Below are 19,330 nucleotides of genomic sequence, written 5' to 3'. Positions count from 1 at the left end.
AACCTTTGGATAGCTCTAAATTCTGTCAATTGTGATGTCACTGTGTATATTTTATTGCGGCAATTTTATTTTTCATGCCATTCCTTGCGAGTGTTTAATTGGTGAGTATAAAGGCTACCCGTGGATGAGAATCAAACAATAAATATCATAAGTTTAAGATATGGATACAGTTGTATCCATTAATTTCTTAATCCCAATTATCAATTCAATTATGCCATTTTTATTAGTGTATTTAGATGATAGATTAGATTCAATTCTGCATTTTAATACTACCAGTTATTTATCTATATCATTATCAACATTGAAACTGGTGCATCTATATTTTAAATTTCAAGTTATTTACCATTATGTTTTTTTTTCTTTTCAGGCACAAGAACCACTTAACACACCCAGTACAAATGACTTTGTGTAGTGCAAGAATTGGCACTCAATTTATCGTAATATCTTTAAATGTGAAAAGAAAAAGAAGGACTTGATCCTGGAAATGTGTTTAACCAGTGAATGAAACATACCAATGTTTTTGTAGTGTGTATTCAAGATATTGCTAGCATTTAGTGCAACAGAAACTGCAGTGGTTAAGTTTTCCATATTTGCTAAAAGATCTCAAAATTACTTTTGTGGGTTCTTTTCACAATCTTTTATCTTTTAACTTTAACATCTTTATGCTGAGGAGATCTTGTTTTGTACCTAATATTATTAGTAAACGTGATACATTCTCATTTTTAGACTGTGTATAGAACAATCATTTTATTGCAATAAAAATGCAGATATTTATTGTTATTTAATAAACGAAATATACATTTTTGTATTAAATTTTTGTTAGGATGTACAGTGTAATTTATAAAAATTGTGTTGAACATTATATCGAATAAATTTAAATTCGAATATTTTATTTATATGCATTGTAGATAAATGTACTTATTAAAAATATTATTAGGGAAATTAACATTGAGAACCTACTATTTATTTCATTGGTTATATGAAGCACTGAATTTGAGAGAAAAATATTTATTTTAGTTTATTACATTGGCTTCTATCATTATTTTACAATTTTAAAAATACATCGTTTACTATTGCTTTTGAATGTCAAATAGGAAGTAGATTTTACAATGCTATCAAACTATTTGTGCCAAATATTAGTACTTTCGCCGTGAAATTGATGTCTCTATACTAATGTACTCGTAGAAATTTGTGGTAGTTTAAGTCACAGATGCGAACACGCGATTCTGTTTATGTTCATATACTTATGGAGTGTTATTTAATTAACAGTTTTCAATGTTTATATATTTTATGTGAAGGTTGTGTTTTGCTATCCAATATATTTACTATGTATTCTATTTGTAGCAGTTGCTTTTGAATTGGAATGTGATTAAATGAGCAAATTCCTGCCATCCTTTCAATCTACCTAATTGTAGCTCTACATATTAACGTAATGCAATTACATACAATTAATACTTGATGCACATTTCATATGATATACCTAGCTCAATAAGTATGGTCACTAAACTATTGTGTAAATATTGTCAATAAAATATATGATTAATGAAATTATTTTTACTCATAACTCATCTACTATGTTTTAAATCACTATATGACTTCTGTTGTTTCCTAATTATGTTAGAAGCAGCATTCCAGCAACCTTGTGTATTGTTTTTGATGTTTCACATCTACATGCTTACGTCTATATGCTTAACACTCAAGTTGTACCTAATATGCCTCTACACTTTAGACATCGGCAACCATGCATAGCATAAGGATTAGGAAGAGTCCTGGTAAATAATGAGCAAACATACTTTAAGTCGATTGATGCACCAAGTTAAACAATGTTAAATGCATTAGTTTAGATTAATCTACACTCCTCTCCAGCCATTTTCACCGTGTTTGACATCTAAACAGAGGTTGGCCAAATAACACCAGACACTAGAAAAAAACAACAAATTGGATGCTTGGACTCTTGCACTTTCTGTTCCCGTGTCTTGTAATAATAAATATATATTTACATAAATGAAATAGTTACAGGAGAAACATCGAGGTCACAAAGCAGCTTCGAAATATAATTGAGGACAAATTTTATGAACTTTTAATAAAACCTGTGTTCTTAATACAGTGAAAATAAAACCATAGACATTGCTTAAACAATTTGTACTTCGTCATTATTTTAGTCGCAGGAAGTCCTATGGTGGACATAGGCCTCCCCTGTAGATTTCCAAGAAGACCAGTTGGAGGTGGCTTGCAACAAGCATACATTTCCTTAATCCATATGAAAATGTCTATTAGTTTATATATAACTCAATATTAATATATGGGAATTAAAAATATGATTATTTCGAGTACAAACTTACTGTTGCTGTTCAATTTTGAAACTAAAAGATATATGAATTACAAAAAAATCTAATAAATCTGTTTGCTTCAAGGCACAACTACTATGTTACTACCTATCTATTTTATTATTAAAAAAGTAGTTGTGTAGATATGTAGACCACTATTCATTCAAATGTTTATCTAAAATTCATTGACAATTTCCGACGAGTCATTAAAGCCACGTCATCTACAGGAATAATTGATTCAATGTCTTTGAAAATGTCAACTTACTAATTTGCTGTTGCGATTTACTTGTTTTACTGGTGGTTTACCTTCACCACACAATACCATTTATTTCAAATATACACAAAGCTACTACAGCAAAAAATCAAAATAATCTACATAAACTAAGTTTAAATTTAACATTTTACAAGCCATTTTAAAATAAATCTGTACCAGTTTTAAAAATAGTACTGACCAACATTTGGTTGCAATAAAACTAAGCTACATTTGTTAAGTTTGTAAACAAAAATTGGGAATGTCTTGATACAAACATTTACGTAAAACTTACAGATTTGTGGATTAGTATGAATTGTATTAGAATAACAGATGATGCAAATAGACAATTAAATCACAGCTTCTTCAAAGTAATCATAAGCATAATATTGTGCAAGGACCATAGCCAATTCTTCAACTTTCTGTGGTAATACAATCAAGTTCTATTGTTACTATTGTTAAGACACTTTATTGTTTACTTCTGTGCATATTTTACTTTTTTTTACTTGTGGGAACTGATTGTCTGGTTCTTTTGTATCTGATTTCACTTGTAATTTTTTATATGCCACATATTGGTTTATAATATGTTTCTTGTATGTTTCAAAAGTGTTAGTAACAATATGCTGGCGGGCGTAACAAAACATCTGGTTGAAGTGGTGCAGGTTATGTCTGTAAATAACGCAAAAATATCAATAAATATATAAAAAAAACTGCACATGTATATAAAATTAGCGACAAGCCAACATATTCAACAATGTGGCGGATTCGAGGTGATCTGCCACACGTAAAACTTGGCCTTGCAAAAGGGAATTGAGCAAATCCTGATTGCGTCTTTAAATAAGGGATCGGGGATTGCATCTCCACCCTAAGATATCGAGACCCTAGGCCTCCACTATTGAAACTACGGTATTACGCGAAGGTGTTCCTGTAATTTTAACAAAAGGCGTCAAAATAAGACCATAGAGTTTTAGCCATTACAAGTCCGGTATAATTCTTTTGTTATCCTCACAACAGAGAACTATCCTACGAGCCAAAAAGATCAATAGTGTCATTTATTACCAGTGATAGGACATATAGATATCACGTAAAAATAAACTTCGCTTAAAGAAAATATTTTTGGATTATCATTGTGTGCAAATAGATTAACTCCTTTGTTAATATTTCTATTAATAGCTTGTTAAAGCTAAACATATTATTAAATTTTAAAATTTAAACAATTTATTATCAAAAATTATTTTATGTTTATTAAGTCCACATTATCAAAATTTTGTAATAATTTGAAACAAAAACACTGGTCTGGTATAAATTACACAAACAATGACAAGCAAACACCGAATGAAGAATAAGTATCCCAGTTTATTACAATGTAGGTAGTCCAAGTAAAACTGTTGAGTCTGATATACCATACCACACTAAACAGGCTGTTAATCATAACTATGTTCAAACTTAAGGGCAATAGGTAATTTGATTGGGCTGGGCTAATGCATGAACCATATATGTTTTAAAGGACTGAGTGCAAATGTTACAATGTGTTTTGTTTTAAATTAAGTTCTGTTTAAAACCACACAGTTATTTTTGTAAGACAAGGACAACTTGGTGGCCGTATCAGAATGGCCAGCGTAGTTATCAGAACTGAACTCAATTATTATTATATTTAATGTAATCAGGCGTTATTTTGCGGAAGTCCATCCTAAGTAAGAAAAGGACCAATATATTCTTACTCAATTATTATTATAACGCTAAGAGGACCAACTAAATATTTCTCAAATTTTTTATTTTATTTTATTAAGAACAATATAAATTTTATTGCTCTACCCAATCAGATATAATTAAATTTTAGGTTGCCTACAACCTAAGTCTAATCCTACAATATGTTAAATTAACGAAAATATATTTATGTATTTTTCAAAGGTTTTATTAAATTACATAAGTTACAATACCCGGCTATAAATACTGCACATCGACCTTTGTAAAGAGACAATCGGCTAATTTCAGCTTCGTAGAGCGTTATCTCTGTCGCACGAAATACAGACCGGTATCTATTAGGAGCTGTGTTAAAACAAAGTATCATTTGCTTTTTTTGACAATTATTTTTATTCTTTGTATAAAATACACCAATTTTTCTATAAGTGGTAATATAGGTTGGGATAAAATAAAAAAAACAATAGTAAAAAAAAATAAAAATAATACGAATCCGAAATTAGCCATTCTCTCTTTCCAAAGGTCGTTGTGCAATATTTATGACTGGGTAACATAGTTGATCTTTTTTATGACCTTGCAATGTTGTCTGAGGCTCAGCTTGAGCTGCTCCATACTATATACTTTGACAGACTCTATGAAGTGACTAGGTTCGCGAACCCATTTAGAGGGGACCTCAACTTAGGCTGTCAATAATGGACAATATCTGTTTAGCATTCTAGCTCAAGGGTGACCAAAAGGTTTAGTTGAGCTGTATTCACATTAAACGTAATATTGATAATTGATTCGCGCCTAAGTCTCTGTAGGTAACATATAGACTATAATGGTATTCATTAATATAATATTACTCACATGCTTAACAACACCGATGCCAACATTTCTCTAGTATTCAGTAGATGCCGAATGTATGCCCGAGTATGCTTTTTGCAGGCAAGGCAATCACATCCCTCCAGGATCGGCACAAATTGGTCTTTATAACTGTAAGGTATTTTATTCTGATTAACAATAATAAAGTAATTGAATAATATGTTGTAACAAATACTATTTTATTGTGTGTACCAATAATGTCTTAGTACTAAAACCTTTATAAACTTATTCAATTTGAATTTTTTGATTTGAATCAGCATGTTTACTATTAGAATTTTAGCCATAGCTGTTATCTACTGCTGGGTATCTCTCCCCATAGATTTCCGATTTGACCAGTTGGAAGCAGATTGCATCCAGGGTCTTCTAAGCATTCTCGGCTCCACCAATACCTAGTGGTGCTACCCCCGCCAGCAATAAGGGCGGTGACCAGCAATAGGGGCGGTGACAAGCACTGGGGGCCTTGTCTTTTTAAATGTTTACAATAGTTATTGAAAGTTTTAGAGCTGTAAGAACAAATAATAAAAAAAAACTTGTCAGGGTATTAGTACAAATTAAAATTACCTTTCGTCATTTAGATCTAACAAGTATTTTGTTTGCGTTTCTTTTACGACATCAAAATTCAGTGTTAACGCATGGCCTAAATTTGTGAGTTTAACAGCATATGAGCCATCAAACAAATCCCAACCATGGCCAATAGCAGTTACTATCACTGCTGGGTTCCAACATCCTTCCACAACATGTAGCAACTCCTTAGGTATTGCCTCCTGAAATTTCAGTAATAAATAAAAGAATCCATTTTATTATGTCATAACATCACAAGCCTGTAAGAAAGTAGTAAGGGACATATTGCTAAAATATTAATTCTTAGTAATGGAGAGCAGAAAGTGCAGTAAAATTTGTTTGTACTCATGAAAATCAATTTTTATTCCCAATCGAAAAACAATTTTTTACACCTTGGCTGTGTAGTTACAGATTCATTAGTTTTATTTTTATGTATCCATGATTTGGTCTATAGAAAAATTTAAAATTACACATATATTTTAAAATTATTATATTCAAGTGAGGTTCTTTAATAGTACAACCATTATATAAGAATTTTGTTATAATTATTCCTAGCATAGCCATATTTTAATAATACCAATGGTGATAAGCTTTGTAGCTAAATATAATAAAATGGTATATGATCACTTGGATCATAAATCAATGTTTTTACAAGAGCTGTTTATGAGAGAATTCCTCATAAATAGTAACTAATTAAAATATTTTCGGAACAATAAGGTTGAGAAACCTTGAAATTTGTTAAGAATATTCTTATTTGTGAATAGAGATCAGCTAAAAATTGATTTTATAAAATTCCAACCGCAAATGATGTCAATGGGCCCATCATAAATATTATGGACATATTTTCATACTTGGCCAGAATACTTACTTATCTATCATATCAGAATACTTATTCATGTCAAATTATTAGGCACCTTAATAACAAAATTATATATTAATTAATCATTATTTTAAGCCAAACAAAGTGAGTGAGGGACAGCTTGTTACTTATTAAAAAAGGCCAATGCATTTGCCTGTATGCCACATCAAATTAATCATTTTTTAATTAATTATTCTTGATTTTATTATATTATGACCTCTAATCAGAGAAATTTTGATACATACTCCAACTCTCTTAAAAATCTCATCCAGCTTTTCAAAGGACTCTTCTTCAGTTCCATCTGTTAATCCAGCCAGGGCTATTCCACTAAGAACATCTATGTGTTTTAGAACATGTTGTATACTTTCTTCACACTTCTTTGGTATACCACTGCCCACTATTACACCTAGAATAGTAAATATTCAAAAATTTAGATTATTAGGAAAATTTCTAAATAAATATGTTAATTGTTAATTATGTATAGAACTATATGTATAAAATATTATAACATCTAATATTTCAAAAAAACATACTTTTCTTTTTATGTAAATATATGAAATTATCATCATTTCAGCTGATAGATGACCACTGCAAAATATAGGTCTCCCACAAAAATTGCCGTGATTATTACACTTGCGCTGCCCTCATCTAGTAACTACCAGTCACCTTAACCATATCATTGTTATATATCAAGAAACCTGCATTTATCATTTATTTATCTAATTTTAATAACACTATACAATGTATGTGTAGTTAGTATTTTAAATTATGTAAGATACCATAAAACAAATAAGAAAGACTTATCATTTTATTCACTTTTCTTATACGAAACAAAAGAAGAATGGTAATCTTCTAAAGGCTAAAAGCTTCTAAAGTCTCCTAAAGGGAGATAAAAAAAATTCCAAAAAAATTGAAAAATGATAGGTGTTATTACATATATAAATTAAAAGAGAGTGGTGCAAATGTAAGGAAAAGATATTGTTGCAAAGCACTTTTTGTGCAGGACAATTTACAACACACACAATGAAATATTAAAACAAAACTATAAATGGTACAAGGTGATGATTAAATTTTACATACCAACAAGTGAACTATTCTGGAGCCGTGTGGAATCTTTATACCTCTTTACACAAATATTCAACATATTGGCTGTCCTTTCAATAGATTTTGTAATTCTTTTGTAGCCCTCATCAAGTGACGTACGGCCATCTGCAATCGCCAAAATTAGATCTGGTTTGAACACTTCCATAAGATCCATATACCTGTAATTGTTTAGCATTAACTTGACCTTTACATTCATCTTTCTATTTTTATAACTTGTTTTGATTCTTTTACAAACAGAAACACAAAATGGTATAATACATAGTAATAATAAAATATAGTAAAAACAACATAATACATTTTTTTAATATGATTGCAATTTTATTTATTAAAATTAATAGGTGTTAAATATATTGTTAGTGAATCTTTTTTTGAATAATTTAACAAGTGATATTTTTTTGTGTAAAGAAGCCATGTGATTACATTTAATTGGTTTAATAGGATTTTGTTCCAAGTAAAATTCTCTTGAATATTGTAAAACACTTCTAACCAGGCATATAAATTTAAAAACTGTAATATAATTAATTTAATGTTAAATTTTTTGGGAGGTTGAGTGGATAGAAACCTCCCATTTATTCTGTCCCTAAGGTTTAATAGAATAACACAGTCACAATACCACTATTGACTAGTTATTATCAGACAGAAGGATTGCCTTGTTAATAACATGTCCTTACAGTGAAGCTAATGTTGTCCTAACAGATAAAAGGTGAGGTGAAGTTTCAATGTGTCTGTGAATGAAGTATGAACGAGAAATGTTAGAATGTCTGTGTGGGAGTGATATGTTTTGTTGTGGCGATTATGATGCCAAAATTTTATTCACTATTTAAAACAAAAAAAAATATTTTTAAAAATGGTTGATAATTGATAGTTTTTAAAGTTGTTAGTCACCTGTCAGCCGAAATCATTTTCTTTCCATGTCTTGTCCATAAAGGTACTTTATCAGTCTCAAAATGGCCCAATGGTACAACTTCATTCATATTTTGTAAGGTAGCACAAGTAAAATGTGTCCTCAAGCCTGCAAATGATGCTAAATTATCACCCTGTGCCTTTAAACCATTTTCCAAATGTATTGAATTAGATAATGGTACCCAGAGAAGTTGTGAAGTTGGAAAAACTTTGTACAATACTTCTGCTGTTAAATGAACAACACTTCCTCCCTGAAAATGATTTTTTTTTTAATTTAACCATACTTGAACACAAAAGGAAAAACATCTTTATATTTCTGATAAATTTTAATTATTTGTTAATAAAAATTTGGAAAATAAAATCAATTATTTTTTACATAAATATTTGTTTAGTGCAAAATATAAATCTTCAATATTAATTACTTTTAGGAACCAAGTCAAAACAACACAATACCATATTTTTATTAACAAAATATTATGATTTTAATCATATTCTCAAGTATTGTAATAAAAATATTGTAAATAAACTTATAAAAATAAACTTTAATTATATTATTTTGTTGTTATAAATCTCAATTATTCATGATTTATTTTTTATTTTGCAATGGGTTTCCTGTCTTAATTCCATTTAAACCTTTGATTATTCAAAGAGCAATTCGAAGCAAAGTTAATAAAAAGTTTTTATACACAAATTCTTCGTATTAAAAATAAATTATTTTTTCTTTTCTATTTATTCGTTTGTGTTGGTTGTCATTAGTACATAGAATTCAATTAATTTTTTCATATGATTATATCGATTCAGTTTAATCATTTTAGTTGAAATAAATTCAAAGAAATAATTATTTGAACAAATTAAATTGCAAATCTGTTGTAACCTGAGTCAGTAAAGCGGCTGTTGGAGTCTCGATCATTGCTGAAGGAAGTTTTAAGAACTCTTTCATAATGCCCAAACGTTCACTGCCCGAACTTGAATTCTTGATGATGAAACGCATTTTGGTTGATTTTATTTGTATTAAATACAACAAGAACAATGTATAAAATTTTATGAATCAGCCACTTAAGACTTTAGAACTTTAAAGTCACTCGCGCGGAAATTACCCTGAAGTTATCAATGGTTTTGTTTTTAATTTGATTGATTGCGAGTGTTGCTGTTTAGAAAATATTATAAATTTTTCTTTCAAAAATATCTTTAATGATTCTTGTCGTTATTTGAACAAGTAATTTAAATTTTTAGTAGTAGAATCCAACTTTTCAATAGCTTCTTATTTCATACTTTCTTGTTTGTTTATACTCAAATTGTTTGAACGACTACCATCTTTATAAATATTAATATGCATTTGTGAACATTCAACAGTTTTTGATTATGCTTATCGTTAAATGGCTTTTACATTGTAATATCTGAATATGAGTAAATAAGGTTTTTATATGTTTATATTTTAATATTTATTATTAAAAAAAGTTTCTTATTATAGTTACATTTCAACTACTTAGACAGTTTTATGACAAGTGGCGAATGACAATGTCATATTTTTGAGTCCACAGATAATACATAAATAACACAAACTTATTAGCCCAAAAAGTTTCCAACAGTATGTATAAGTCATAACTAAATACATCCAAACTCCGTACCGACCTGAGACCATGACACGTACTCAAGTTTCCCGACAACGTGGTGACTATAAAACAAGCTACGAACACTGCACACCGTCATCTTCCCATTAGATAACCTACCGATCTCGTCGGAAAGGAGGATAAATGGTATATCACAGCAAAGTTATTGAACTGGGATTGCCCAGATCATACTAGATAGATGCTTGTTTGAGTTTCTTTCGGCACTTCTTCCAAAGCTAATGAATTTTGTAGTGGTAGTAGTGTTATTAGACACGTAATAGCAATCAACCGAAGGGTGAGGTTATCTCGTGCGGGCCCTTGTGTAATCATTTTTCGGAGTGTCAACCGATGCGATCTAAGAGCTCGGTGGCCTCCAGTCCTGCAAATAAGTAGTAGGTAGGAGCACGAGGATAGGCTCCTCTAGGAGCACTCGAGTTTCGATACCTGAAAAGAGTTTATAGTTTAGACGCCTTTTGCGCTCTGCTCCCTCGAGCTCGCGGAATCTGCAAATTCCTTTATGGCAGTGAGATTCCTGTCCAGAAAAAGCCAGTTGCATGCCAAAAAGACGGTTGATCAAAGGGAGTCAACTTCGTAAAAACCGTGGTCGGCACCAGCGGATTAACAATAATGGGATAATATGTAGCTTCTGATGTGGCAGCCACCTACTGTTTAATGCTAAAAGCTTCATAAAAGAATAATCATGCTAAAAACTATCAGCATATTTTAACATTACTTTTAATTAATTTGTAACATTTAATATTAGTTCTTCAAGGATTATGTCAACGCTGTTTGTATTTTTAAAATGCATTTTAGTACGTATCTTTGAACGTTCAATAGTTATGTTTTCTTAAAAACTTACATGTTCGTGTCAATTTGTGTTATTTAAAAAATATTTTGATAAGGTATCTTTTAAAATCAATCAGTGTATTGGTTTTATAACAATTTGTTTGTGTCCTAGTATGTTTGGAACCTGTAGTTCGTGTATAATTACATTTAAAACATTCCACGCTTAGATGGATACGTAAAAAATCAAATTGTCATTTAAAAAAAAAAACTTGCCGTTTAATTAGATGCCTCTGCAACGCCTACATCTACTATCAAAGAGTATGCATTAATTACGTTTCATTTTGCTTGCTGGCCCAGTAACTAATAAGGTTACTGGAATTATTTGAATTAGGCGACGAGTCTCCTGGTTTTGATTACATGACGTCTTGAGCGTAGTAACTTCTAGTGTTATTTGTACGGCTGTGAGTTGCTGTTTAATCGGCGTAGAAAGTTGCTCAATAGTATCGCATAGACGGTCGTAAATTAATGCTTCGCCAGTTGGCTTGTGGCGTGTCGGTTACTTCTTTAGATTCTCTACTCTATTGTCTCATGTGAAGTTTTTGCTGTTAGCCTTGCGGCTTTTACAGCTTCATCGGAAACGAGTTCACAGAACGGAGGGGTCCGTGAGCTATATAAAATTAAAGGATTCGAGTTCCCGAACCCGCATCAGTATTCGGCGGGAGGACGAGAAAGTCACACAGGTAGTGGCCGCGAGATAGTAGCAGCGGGGCTCACCAAGCTAGTCCTCGAGGACACAAACCCAGCGCGACCCAGTCGGCCGGCAGAACTCGCGGCTAGCGCGTCTAAGTAAGTATGTCTAGTCAGTGTTATTGATAGTGTACTGAATGAGGAGTTAAGTGTGGAGGGCAGCTTGAACCGCTCGGCAATCTAAGGAAGGATACTGATCCTGCCTAGGATCGTCCATGCTGTTCGCGGCGGCGGCTGGAGTACTACTGGGCGAAGTCCGACGCCGTTTACGTAACGGACGGTAGGAAGTGTGGTGAATAATTTTTGAGCTTCGCACGCGTTTTTTCGTGCGGTGAGCGGTCGCCAGTGGAGTGGTTGCTGTAGATGGCTAGTTTTCGCTTGCAGTGTAATGAATGTCTGAAGCGTGCGGTGTGTGGTGAGTGGATTGTGGGAACCCTGCGATAGGATTAGTAAGGACGTCTTTAGGACGCCTTACGAGGTTTCTGAAGGAGGTGCCGGGGGAGTAGCGAGAGGAGTTCGCTATGAGAGGGTTGGGGTGGGAAGAGGCCTTCGCGATGTATGCCTTTGAGCATGCCCGTAAGAACTCTTGGACGGATTTAAGTTGGAGGTCACTGTGGAGGTCGATGTTACGTTGGAACCAACTGGCGCCGGTTGAGAGCCGGTTGAAGCGGTTCTGTAACGTCTATAAGGGTTGTAGTATGTGCGCCGGGGCGTGGGCGAAGACTACGCTTGCGTAAGCGAACACGGGTCTTACACAGGTTTTATAGAGACGCTTGTGGACTGCTTGCTTGCGGGGCTGAGGAGGGGGTAAAGCCTGAACAGTATGGCGCGGGCTTTGTTTGCGACGAGGTTAGTGGGCTCATAAAATAGAAACCTAGTGTCAAAGGTGACACCTAGGTATATAACGGTTTTCGTCCAGGGGATAGGACGACCGTAGAGGTATATGACGCCTGGAAGGTTCTCTACTCTAAATGAAATAAAAATAGTGTTATAAGTAAACCGCTAAAAGGGCTGTTCCATACGAAATGCCTGTATTGGCAAGATAACATAGCTATTTATAAATCTGCGGGAAAGGGTTTTGACAGTCAGGAGGCTTATGAAATGCACATTGTGGCTATCAATGTGATGTCCAGTTGCGGCAGCGTTACTCGAAGTGCAATCTATTTCGTTGACATTCTTGAGGGCGAATTGTTTGTTAACAAGACGATTGTTTTCTGTTCGCTAAAAGCGTCTCTTCAGCCAGTGCACACAGATTAATAATTGACAAACAACGAATGCAATCCGGGGCAATAAAGGCTTAAGATTAATAAAAGATTAATTTCATTCTCACATAGTACTTCTTAGATCTTGGTTTAGAATGACATAATCGAGATATTGAAATAGTTGAATATTTAGAAAATAATTGTTAGGATGTTTTCTTTAATGCCTTGACGTTCCAGTTTATGCTTACGAGCAAAAAACACGAATTATCGTTATTACCCTAAATTTAAATATTTCGATATTATGCCACGAAGGTTTCTTGGAACATTTATGATTTATTGCGTACATTTTATACAATTTTTTTATTTAATTTAAAAATAAAACACTAACCAATTAAAAATAACAATGACCATTACAGTGTGTTTTAAGCTATTTATAATTAAATAAATTTAAGTCTAATGTTTTTACTTTTAATACAATACAGCTTGTTCCCTGTTAACCGTCATATCTACAATGAGAATAAAGTTTTATTCGAGATACTGCTAATGAATGTAAACATTAAGGACATGACTTGTTCCTAGTGGTACCTAATTTTATGCAAGAAAATATTGCTACACTATTAATTTTTAATAATGACCAGGTTACAAAAATATCTCGATCATGTTAAAAATAACTTGAAATATAGTTAAAAAAAAGGATACAATATCTATATTTTATATTATAAATCAAATTACAAATTTTGTCGTTAAACGTGTGGAACAATTGCGTAATATCAATTTAATTGTTATTTGTTCAAAAATAGCACACGGGCACTTCACTGTAATAAAATATCTCATATGATTTAAATAAAGTTGTATCTTTTGTTTTGTATACTACGAACATTACGTTTAAGTTGAAACAACAAAATTCGCTGTGAAGGAACTTTCCTTGAAATTATGGTTTATTTCGGTATGTCAAGAGGTTCATCTTTTAACATTCATTTGTGATTTAATTAATTTTTAGTATTTTGCAATGACAGTACAACTCACTGTTGTAGTCTTTCCTTGTTAAAAATCATTTTCACTATTTTACTATACAAATTTGATCTTACAGTAATTTTTAACAAACTGCATAAACATATTAAAATATCGAAGAATTTTATTATTAGTAATAAAACTGAAGTAAAGTGAAGGGAATAGTTCCCGTCCTATACTCCTGCGAGCCGTACAAGTCTGTTAAGAGTTGTTCGGGAACCGGTATTCTCGGACGATGGGCAGCAATATCTTGCAAACATATTTGAAATAAAAATAATAGTGTGCGAGTATCGACACCTACCCTCTATAATTAGAAAAAATACCAGACCTTCAGTAACCAGAACCATTTTTTCTGGTAAGGGTAGCAACCATGGTGCTGGTGTAGTAGGAATTGTTAAGTATCTCCGTTAGACGGCCAGCTACCTATCGTGATAACCACTGATAATGGTAACACACAATAGACGCACGACGGGAACAAACCAGAAGACTGTTGAGCTGAAAAAGGAACTAAGTAGGTTTCTTTGAAACGTTTTGAGATAGGAAATCAGTAGAGAGAGCGAGGATACAGTAAATCAGACCGGTAATCTACTCTACCACCGGGAGGGTAATCAACTGTCCTAAGGTGATGTTGCATTTCTCGTTCACAAATTCTTCTTTAACAACATTATTACCATCGACAGTGTTTCGATCGGGGTAGGATACTTATTACTCAAAATATCTCAACGAAAATCGCTGAAGGTTAGTTAGATACATGTATCGATCTTGTCTCATTCAGATAAAGTAGAGGCTATGTGAGAGGACGTAAATCAGGCTAAACATACTTCCTATTGTTATGGAGAAACTCAACTCAAGGTTAGGCAAGAAAAGCGATATGGAGAATAGAACCCTAAAGGAAAGTGGCAGGCCGACTTCCTCCGAGAAAGACTTTTATGGTAAATACTTTCTTCCAGAATTCGTCTGACAGGAAATTGACATGAGTATGATGTATCATCACCAACATGAACCGTTTATTCAGATATGTTTGTGATCAATAGCGGCAAAATAGGTTGCAATCACCGACTGGTAAGAACTAACGAACTTGAGAGTTTTATTGTGATAAAGTCTATGCTCTGACCTGCTTGTACATTATATTATATGTATATTTAAAACCCCAAATATATAACCTGTCGTCAATGAACGAAATTTTTCTTCTCTTCAATTTCGATTTGCTCGAGCGCATAATGCCAGAAGCATGAAACAAAGGCGAGTTGGTGCTCTTGTTCAAGAAAGACGATAACACTTTATTGAAGAATTGCGAGCCCGTCACGTTACTGAGCTATGCTAAAAACTGTTCTCAAGATTCACGAATTGTCTGGAACGTATGACACATGACTTTCAGCCACCCAATAAGCTGGTTTTTCAAAAATGCCATAGTACCATAGACCACATCCACACGCTCCGGTTATTTTCACAGCAGACTGAGGATTATAACTTGCCGCTATGTCATTTGTCTAATTTTTTAATTTTTTTTTGATAAAAAATGCACCGTTCCCTAGTTATCAAAATTATTTATTATGCCAGACAAATAAATATTAATAATAAAAAAATACTATAAATTCTTTATTTTCTGTTTAAAAGTAATTTGTTTTAAAAGTATCATCATGAAAGTGTTTTTTAAAAAAGCTATTAATTTTACAAAAAAAAAAATCAAATTTAAAACCTTAATTAGCCGTGTATTTAAGAAACTGTTTTCATAAATAAAATTTATAATCTTTTACCTAACTAAATTTTATTTATGTTATAGAGCATTTCTATGTTTTTTTTATTTGCATAAAATTGAAGCAAGTGTAGCATTTTAATTCCATTTTAGATATATAATTAAGGAAAAACGCAGCTAATTTTACCTCAAGGATATTTAAAATTCACGATACTAATTAAATTAGAGAGCCTTGCCTGTAATAACAAGTTGAAGGATATTCTTTGAAGTACTCGGGTATATATAACCTGACTTTGTAGTCAGGTGTACCATTTCTTGTGTTATCTTGTTATCTTAAACATTTACTTTAATAAAACTAAACACAATGAACGCAGTTAGGCAAATAGATTGCTTTTATATTAACATGATATTTTTAAAAATTTTAGGAATCTATCCTTACAAAGAAAAGCCTGTTTTTTACGTATTCTATTCTAAATGTTTTTTGTTAATTTTTATTGGTCTACATGATGCATTAGTAACAACAAATTTTTATTATTTGCCTCAACAGTTGGACGCTTATATAGAAGAATTGTTACTTTATTTTGCAGAGATGTCAGTCCTTTCAAAAGTGTTAACTTTTTTAGTTATGCGTAAAAAAATTATACAACTTTTGGTTTATTTGGAAGAGCCTATGTTTCAACCGGTTACTGAAAATGGAATAAACATAATTAAAAAAGCGAAACGGTTTGTTATTCGTTATTGGAGAATCCTTGCAGCTATATCTTATGTTTGCCATCTAACCCACGTTGTCTCTTCGCTTTTTGCTCATTTTCTGTTTGCAGTTCCCTTACAATTACCAACATGTACTTATAATTTTTTGTCGAACGAAACAAAAGAGAGGTATATTTATTTCCTTTACCTTTACCAGGGCATAGGTATGCATTTTCATATGCTTTTCAATGTTAATATTGACGCTCTTTTCCTTGGTCTAATGATATTAACAATATCACAATTAGACATTCTTAATGATAAATTGTTAAATATTACAAATATATCTCACCTTTCTAAAAATAATTTGGGGCAAACTATTGATTCAGAAATCAAAATTTACGAGAATGACGTGATTGCTAACTTTAATCAAACTATTATACATTTACATCAAATTTATAAGTGAGTATATTTAAATAATTAAGGAAGAACCTGAGTATAAACTATGAGATATATTAAGATTCCTATAATTCTATTTTGTTATTAAAATACTAAAAATTTTAAATATAATGATATTACTTTCAGGTTTTGTAATCTTATCCAAGAAGTATTCAGCGTGACATTGTTCTTTCAATTCTGTATATCTTCGTGTACGATATGCGTTTGCTTATTTAGATTTACTTTAGTAAGTAGTAGGTTATCTATTTAGTGCTATTCGATTTTTATTTTAAGTATATTGTATGTTCAAAATTTATCAACATTTATTCATCATAAAGTGATTAAGATCAATAGCAATGAGGTTATATAACAGGTAATGTTCACGTTTGTATCATGTCATCAAATTGATGATGACAAATTGAACAATTAATTTCGATATTTTGCGGTTTAAATTGTGGTTTAATAAATGAAATACGTAATACCGGTGGGTAAAAATAGAAAAACAGTCGTATGCGGTGTACATTTTGTTTTACACATTGATTCTCATTTTATTGAATATTTAATATTTTGAATTTTGTCGTGTTTTAGCCTGCTACCGGAAACTATTACGTATTTTTAGCCACGTATACGTGCATTATGGTATCACAAATTCTGATTCCATGTTGGTTTGGAACACAAATATCGGAAAAGGTAAATCATAATTGTTACATATTTACATTTTATTTATATAAAAATCACACATATAGTAAAACATTTAACTCAAACTATATATGCGTGAACTTAAAGTAAAAAGAAATGTAGTACGTATTATTATCATTTTTGAAACAATTTTATTCTTTTTAATTAACAGAGCTGTCTTTTATCCCGAGCTATCTACAATTGTGATTGGATCCCCAGGCCGCGTAAATTCAAGAGCAGTCTTCGACTGTTTGTAGAGAGAACTAATAAATCGTTGTCGATAACGGGCGGAAAAATGTTTCCGCTTTCATTAGCGACGTTTTCTTCGGTAAGTTGTATTTCAAAACAAAACATTTGAATTTATAAGTATATAACAAGAAATAGTTTCTAATTAGTTACAAGTAATAAAGATGGTAAGAGTGTAATTAATTAACGTAGCATGTACCATTATAAGTTATAAACAGCGTAGCACATAAAATCAACCTTAAAAGAAAAGAAAAGACTTCGTGCATTCTTTTTATTTATAATATATATATATATATATATATATATATAAGTGTAATTTGACGATTGATTTAATTTAATGAAATGTATAGATGATAGAAATTATTAAAGCACTTTTTTTCCTTTCAGATAATGAACACTGCGTATTCTTTTTACACGTTGCTAAGACATATGCAATCCTCACAAAAACAAATATAGTTTATTTATGTTTGAATATCTTTATTCAGTGTTATTTGTATGATTTCGTATTTACTGGCTTCTTTATTAGTTACTTAAAAAAAGCTCTTACCCTATTACGTTGTTCATATATATAATATGAATCCTAAATATATAAGTAGGACCTTGAATAAGTTGTCGCTGTTTTTTGAAAGATGGCGTTGCGGCACTCTGTGCCTGGAATTTCGTACGGTTACAAATCGCCAAAGTAGTGCTATATGTAATCTCAAATTATAGTAGAATAGAGTTTACCACAGTGTCAACTACATATTTATTTGCCTTGTGTGAAAATGAGTACTTTTGTGCCAAATAAAGTGTTTTTGCGGGGAATTTTATTGCACTGCTTTATTCAGAAAAAATCTGCAGCAGAAGCACACAGAATTCTCGTTGAGACATATGGTGACAATGCTTTGTCGAATGCAAAGTGCAGAGACTGGTTTAGGCGCTTCAAAAGTAATGATTTTGACCTTGAAGACAAAGAGCGTTCTGGAGCACCGACAAAATTTGAAGACAAAGAATTGGAGGCATCGCTTGAAGAAGATCCATGTCAGACGTTAGTAGAGCTTGGGAAAACGTTACAAGTAGATGCGTCAACAGTTTCAAAACGTTTAAAAGCGTTAGGAATGATCCAAAAGCAAGGACATTGGGTGCCGTATGAGTTGAAGCCGAGAGAGGTAGAGCGACGTTTTCTCATGTGTGAATTGTTGCTTCAACGACAAAAGAGAATAGGTTTTCTGCACTGTATCGTTACTGGGGATGAAAAGTGGATACACTACGACAATCCAAAGCGAAAAAAATCGTGGGGTATGCCGGGTCACGCATCAACATCGTCACCTAAACCAATTATCCATGGTTCTAAGCTTCTTCTCTGCATTTGGTGGGATCAGCGGGGCGTAATTTATTATGAGCTGCTTAAACCTAATGAAACTATCACGGGAGCTCGCCATCGACTTCAGTTGATGCGTTTGAGTCGCGCTCTGAAAGAAAAGCGGCCACTATACGAGCAGAGACACGACAAAGTGATTTTATTACATGATAATGCTCGGCCACATGTGGCAAAACCAGTCAAAACTTACCTGGAAACACTTCAATGGGAAGTTCTACCCCACCCGCCGTATTCACTGGACATAGCCCCCTCCGATTACCACTTGTTTCGGTCGATGACGCACGGTTTAAGCGAGCAGCG

General features: G+C 32.3%; 3 protein-coding genes across 11 annotated transcripts in view; 2 read left to right on the top strand and 1 right to left on the bottom strand.

Annotated features, from left to right (window-relative positions):
- LpR1 (Lipophorin receptor 1) overlaps positions 1 to 1,528 on the top strand; it is a 168,013-nt gene extending 166,485 nt beyond the window's left edge. For all 9 annotated transcript variants that reach the window (XM_068770714.1, XM_068770713.1, XM_068770711.1 and 6 more), the window contains one exon: positions 368 to 1,528. In XM_068770714.1, coding sequence (XP_068626815.1) covers positions 368 to 412 — 45 coding nt within the window. In that variant the 3' untranslated portion in view covers positions 413 to 1,528. The remainder of the gene's footprint in view (positions 1 to 367) is intronic.
- Positions 923 to 9,596, bottom strand: LOC137926961 (queuine tRNA-ribosyltransferase accessory subunit 2). The gene is made up of 7 exons (XM_068770721.1): positions 9,444 to 9,596; positions 8,552 to 8,820; positions 7,643 to 7,824; positions 6,808 to 6,968; positions 5,704 to 5,906; positions 5,128 to 5,253; positions 923 to 3,246 (listed from the first exon to the last, which is right to left on the bottom strand). Exons 1-7 carry the CDS (start codon positions 9,558 to 9,560, stop codon positions 3,036 to 3,038), a joined length of 1,269 nt encoding a protein of 422 aa, XP_068626822.1. The 5' UTR covers positions 9,561 to 9,596; the 3' UTR covers positions 923 to 3,035.
- A 6,389-nt stretch (positions 9,597 to 15,985) lies between these two features.
- LOC137926890 (odorant receptor 46a-like) lies at positions 15,986 to 18,126 on the top strand. Its single transcript, XM_068770626.1, has 5 exons — positions 15,986 to 16,770; positions 16,894 to 16,993; positions 17,335 to 17,436; positions 17,597 to 17,752; positions 18,058 to 18,126. Exons 1-5 carry the CDS (start codon positions 15,986 to 15,988, stop codon positions 18,124 to 18,126), a joined length of 1,212 nt encoding a protein of 403 aa, XP_068626727.1.
- Positions 18,127 to 19,330: the final 1,204 nt, after the last annotated feature.

This window comes from Battus philenor, unplaced genomic scaffold, assembly GCF_028537555.1.
Source record: "Battus philenor isolate CCGP_79_NKW_IND1 unplaced genomic scaffold, ilBatPhil1.0.hap1 SCAF_3, whole genome shotgun sequence".
Lineage (NCBI taxonomy): Eukaryota > Metazoa > Arthropoda > Insecta > Lepidoptera > Papilionidae > Battus > Battus philenor.
Note: the sequence above shows the minus strand (reverse complement) of the source record. Positions and strands in the feature narration are given on the sequence as shown.

Coding starts and splice junctions, on each gene's coding strand:
- LOC137926961 (XM_068770721.1), bottom strand. CDS start 9,560: ATGCGTTTCATCATCAAGAATTCAAGTTCGGGCAGTGAACGTTTGGGC. Junction 7,825..8,551: donor AAAATGATTTCGGCTGACAG/GTGACTAACAAC, acceptor AAACAATTACAG/GTATATGGATCTTATGGAAG. Junction 6,969..7,642: donor CCAGAATAGTTCACTTGTTG/GTATGTAAAATT, acceptor TTACTATTCTAG/GTGTAATAGTGGGCAGTGGT.
- LOC137926890 (XM_068770626.1), top strand. CDS start 15,986: ATGAACGCAGTTAGGCAAATAGATTGCTTTTATATTAACATGATATTT. Junction 16,771..16,893: donor CATTTACATCAAATTTATAA/GTGAGTATATTT, acceptor TATTACTTTCAG/GTTTTGTAATCTTATCCAAG. Junction 17,753..18,057: donor CATTAGCGACGTTTTCTTCG/GTAAGTTGTATT, acceptor TTTTCCTTTCAG/ATAATGAACACTGCGTATTC.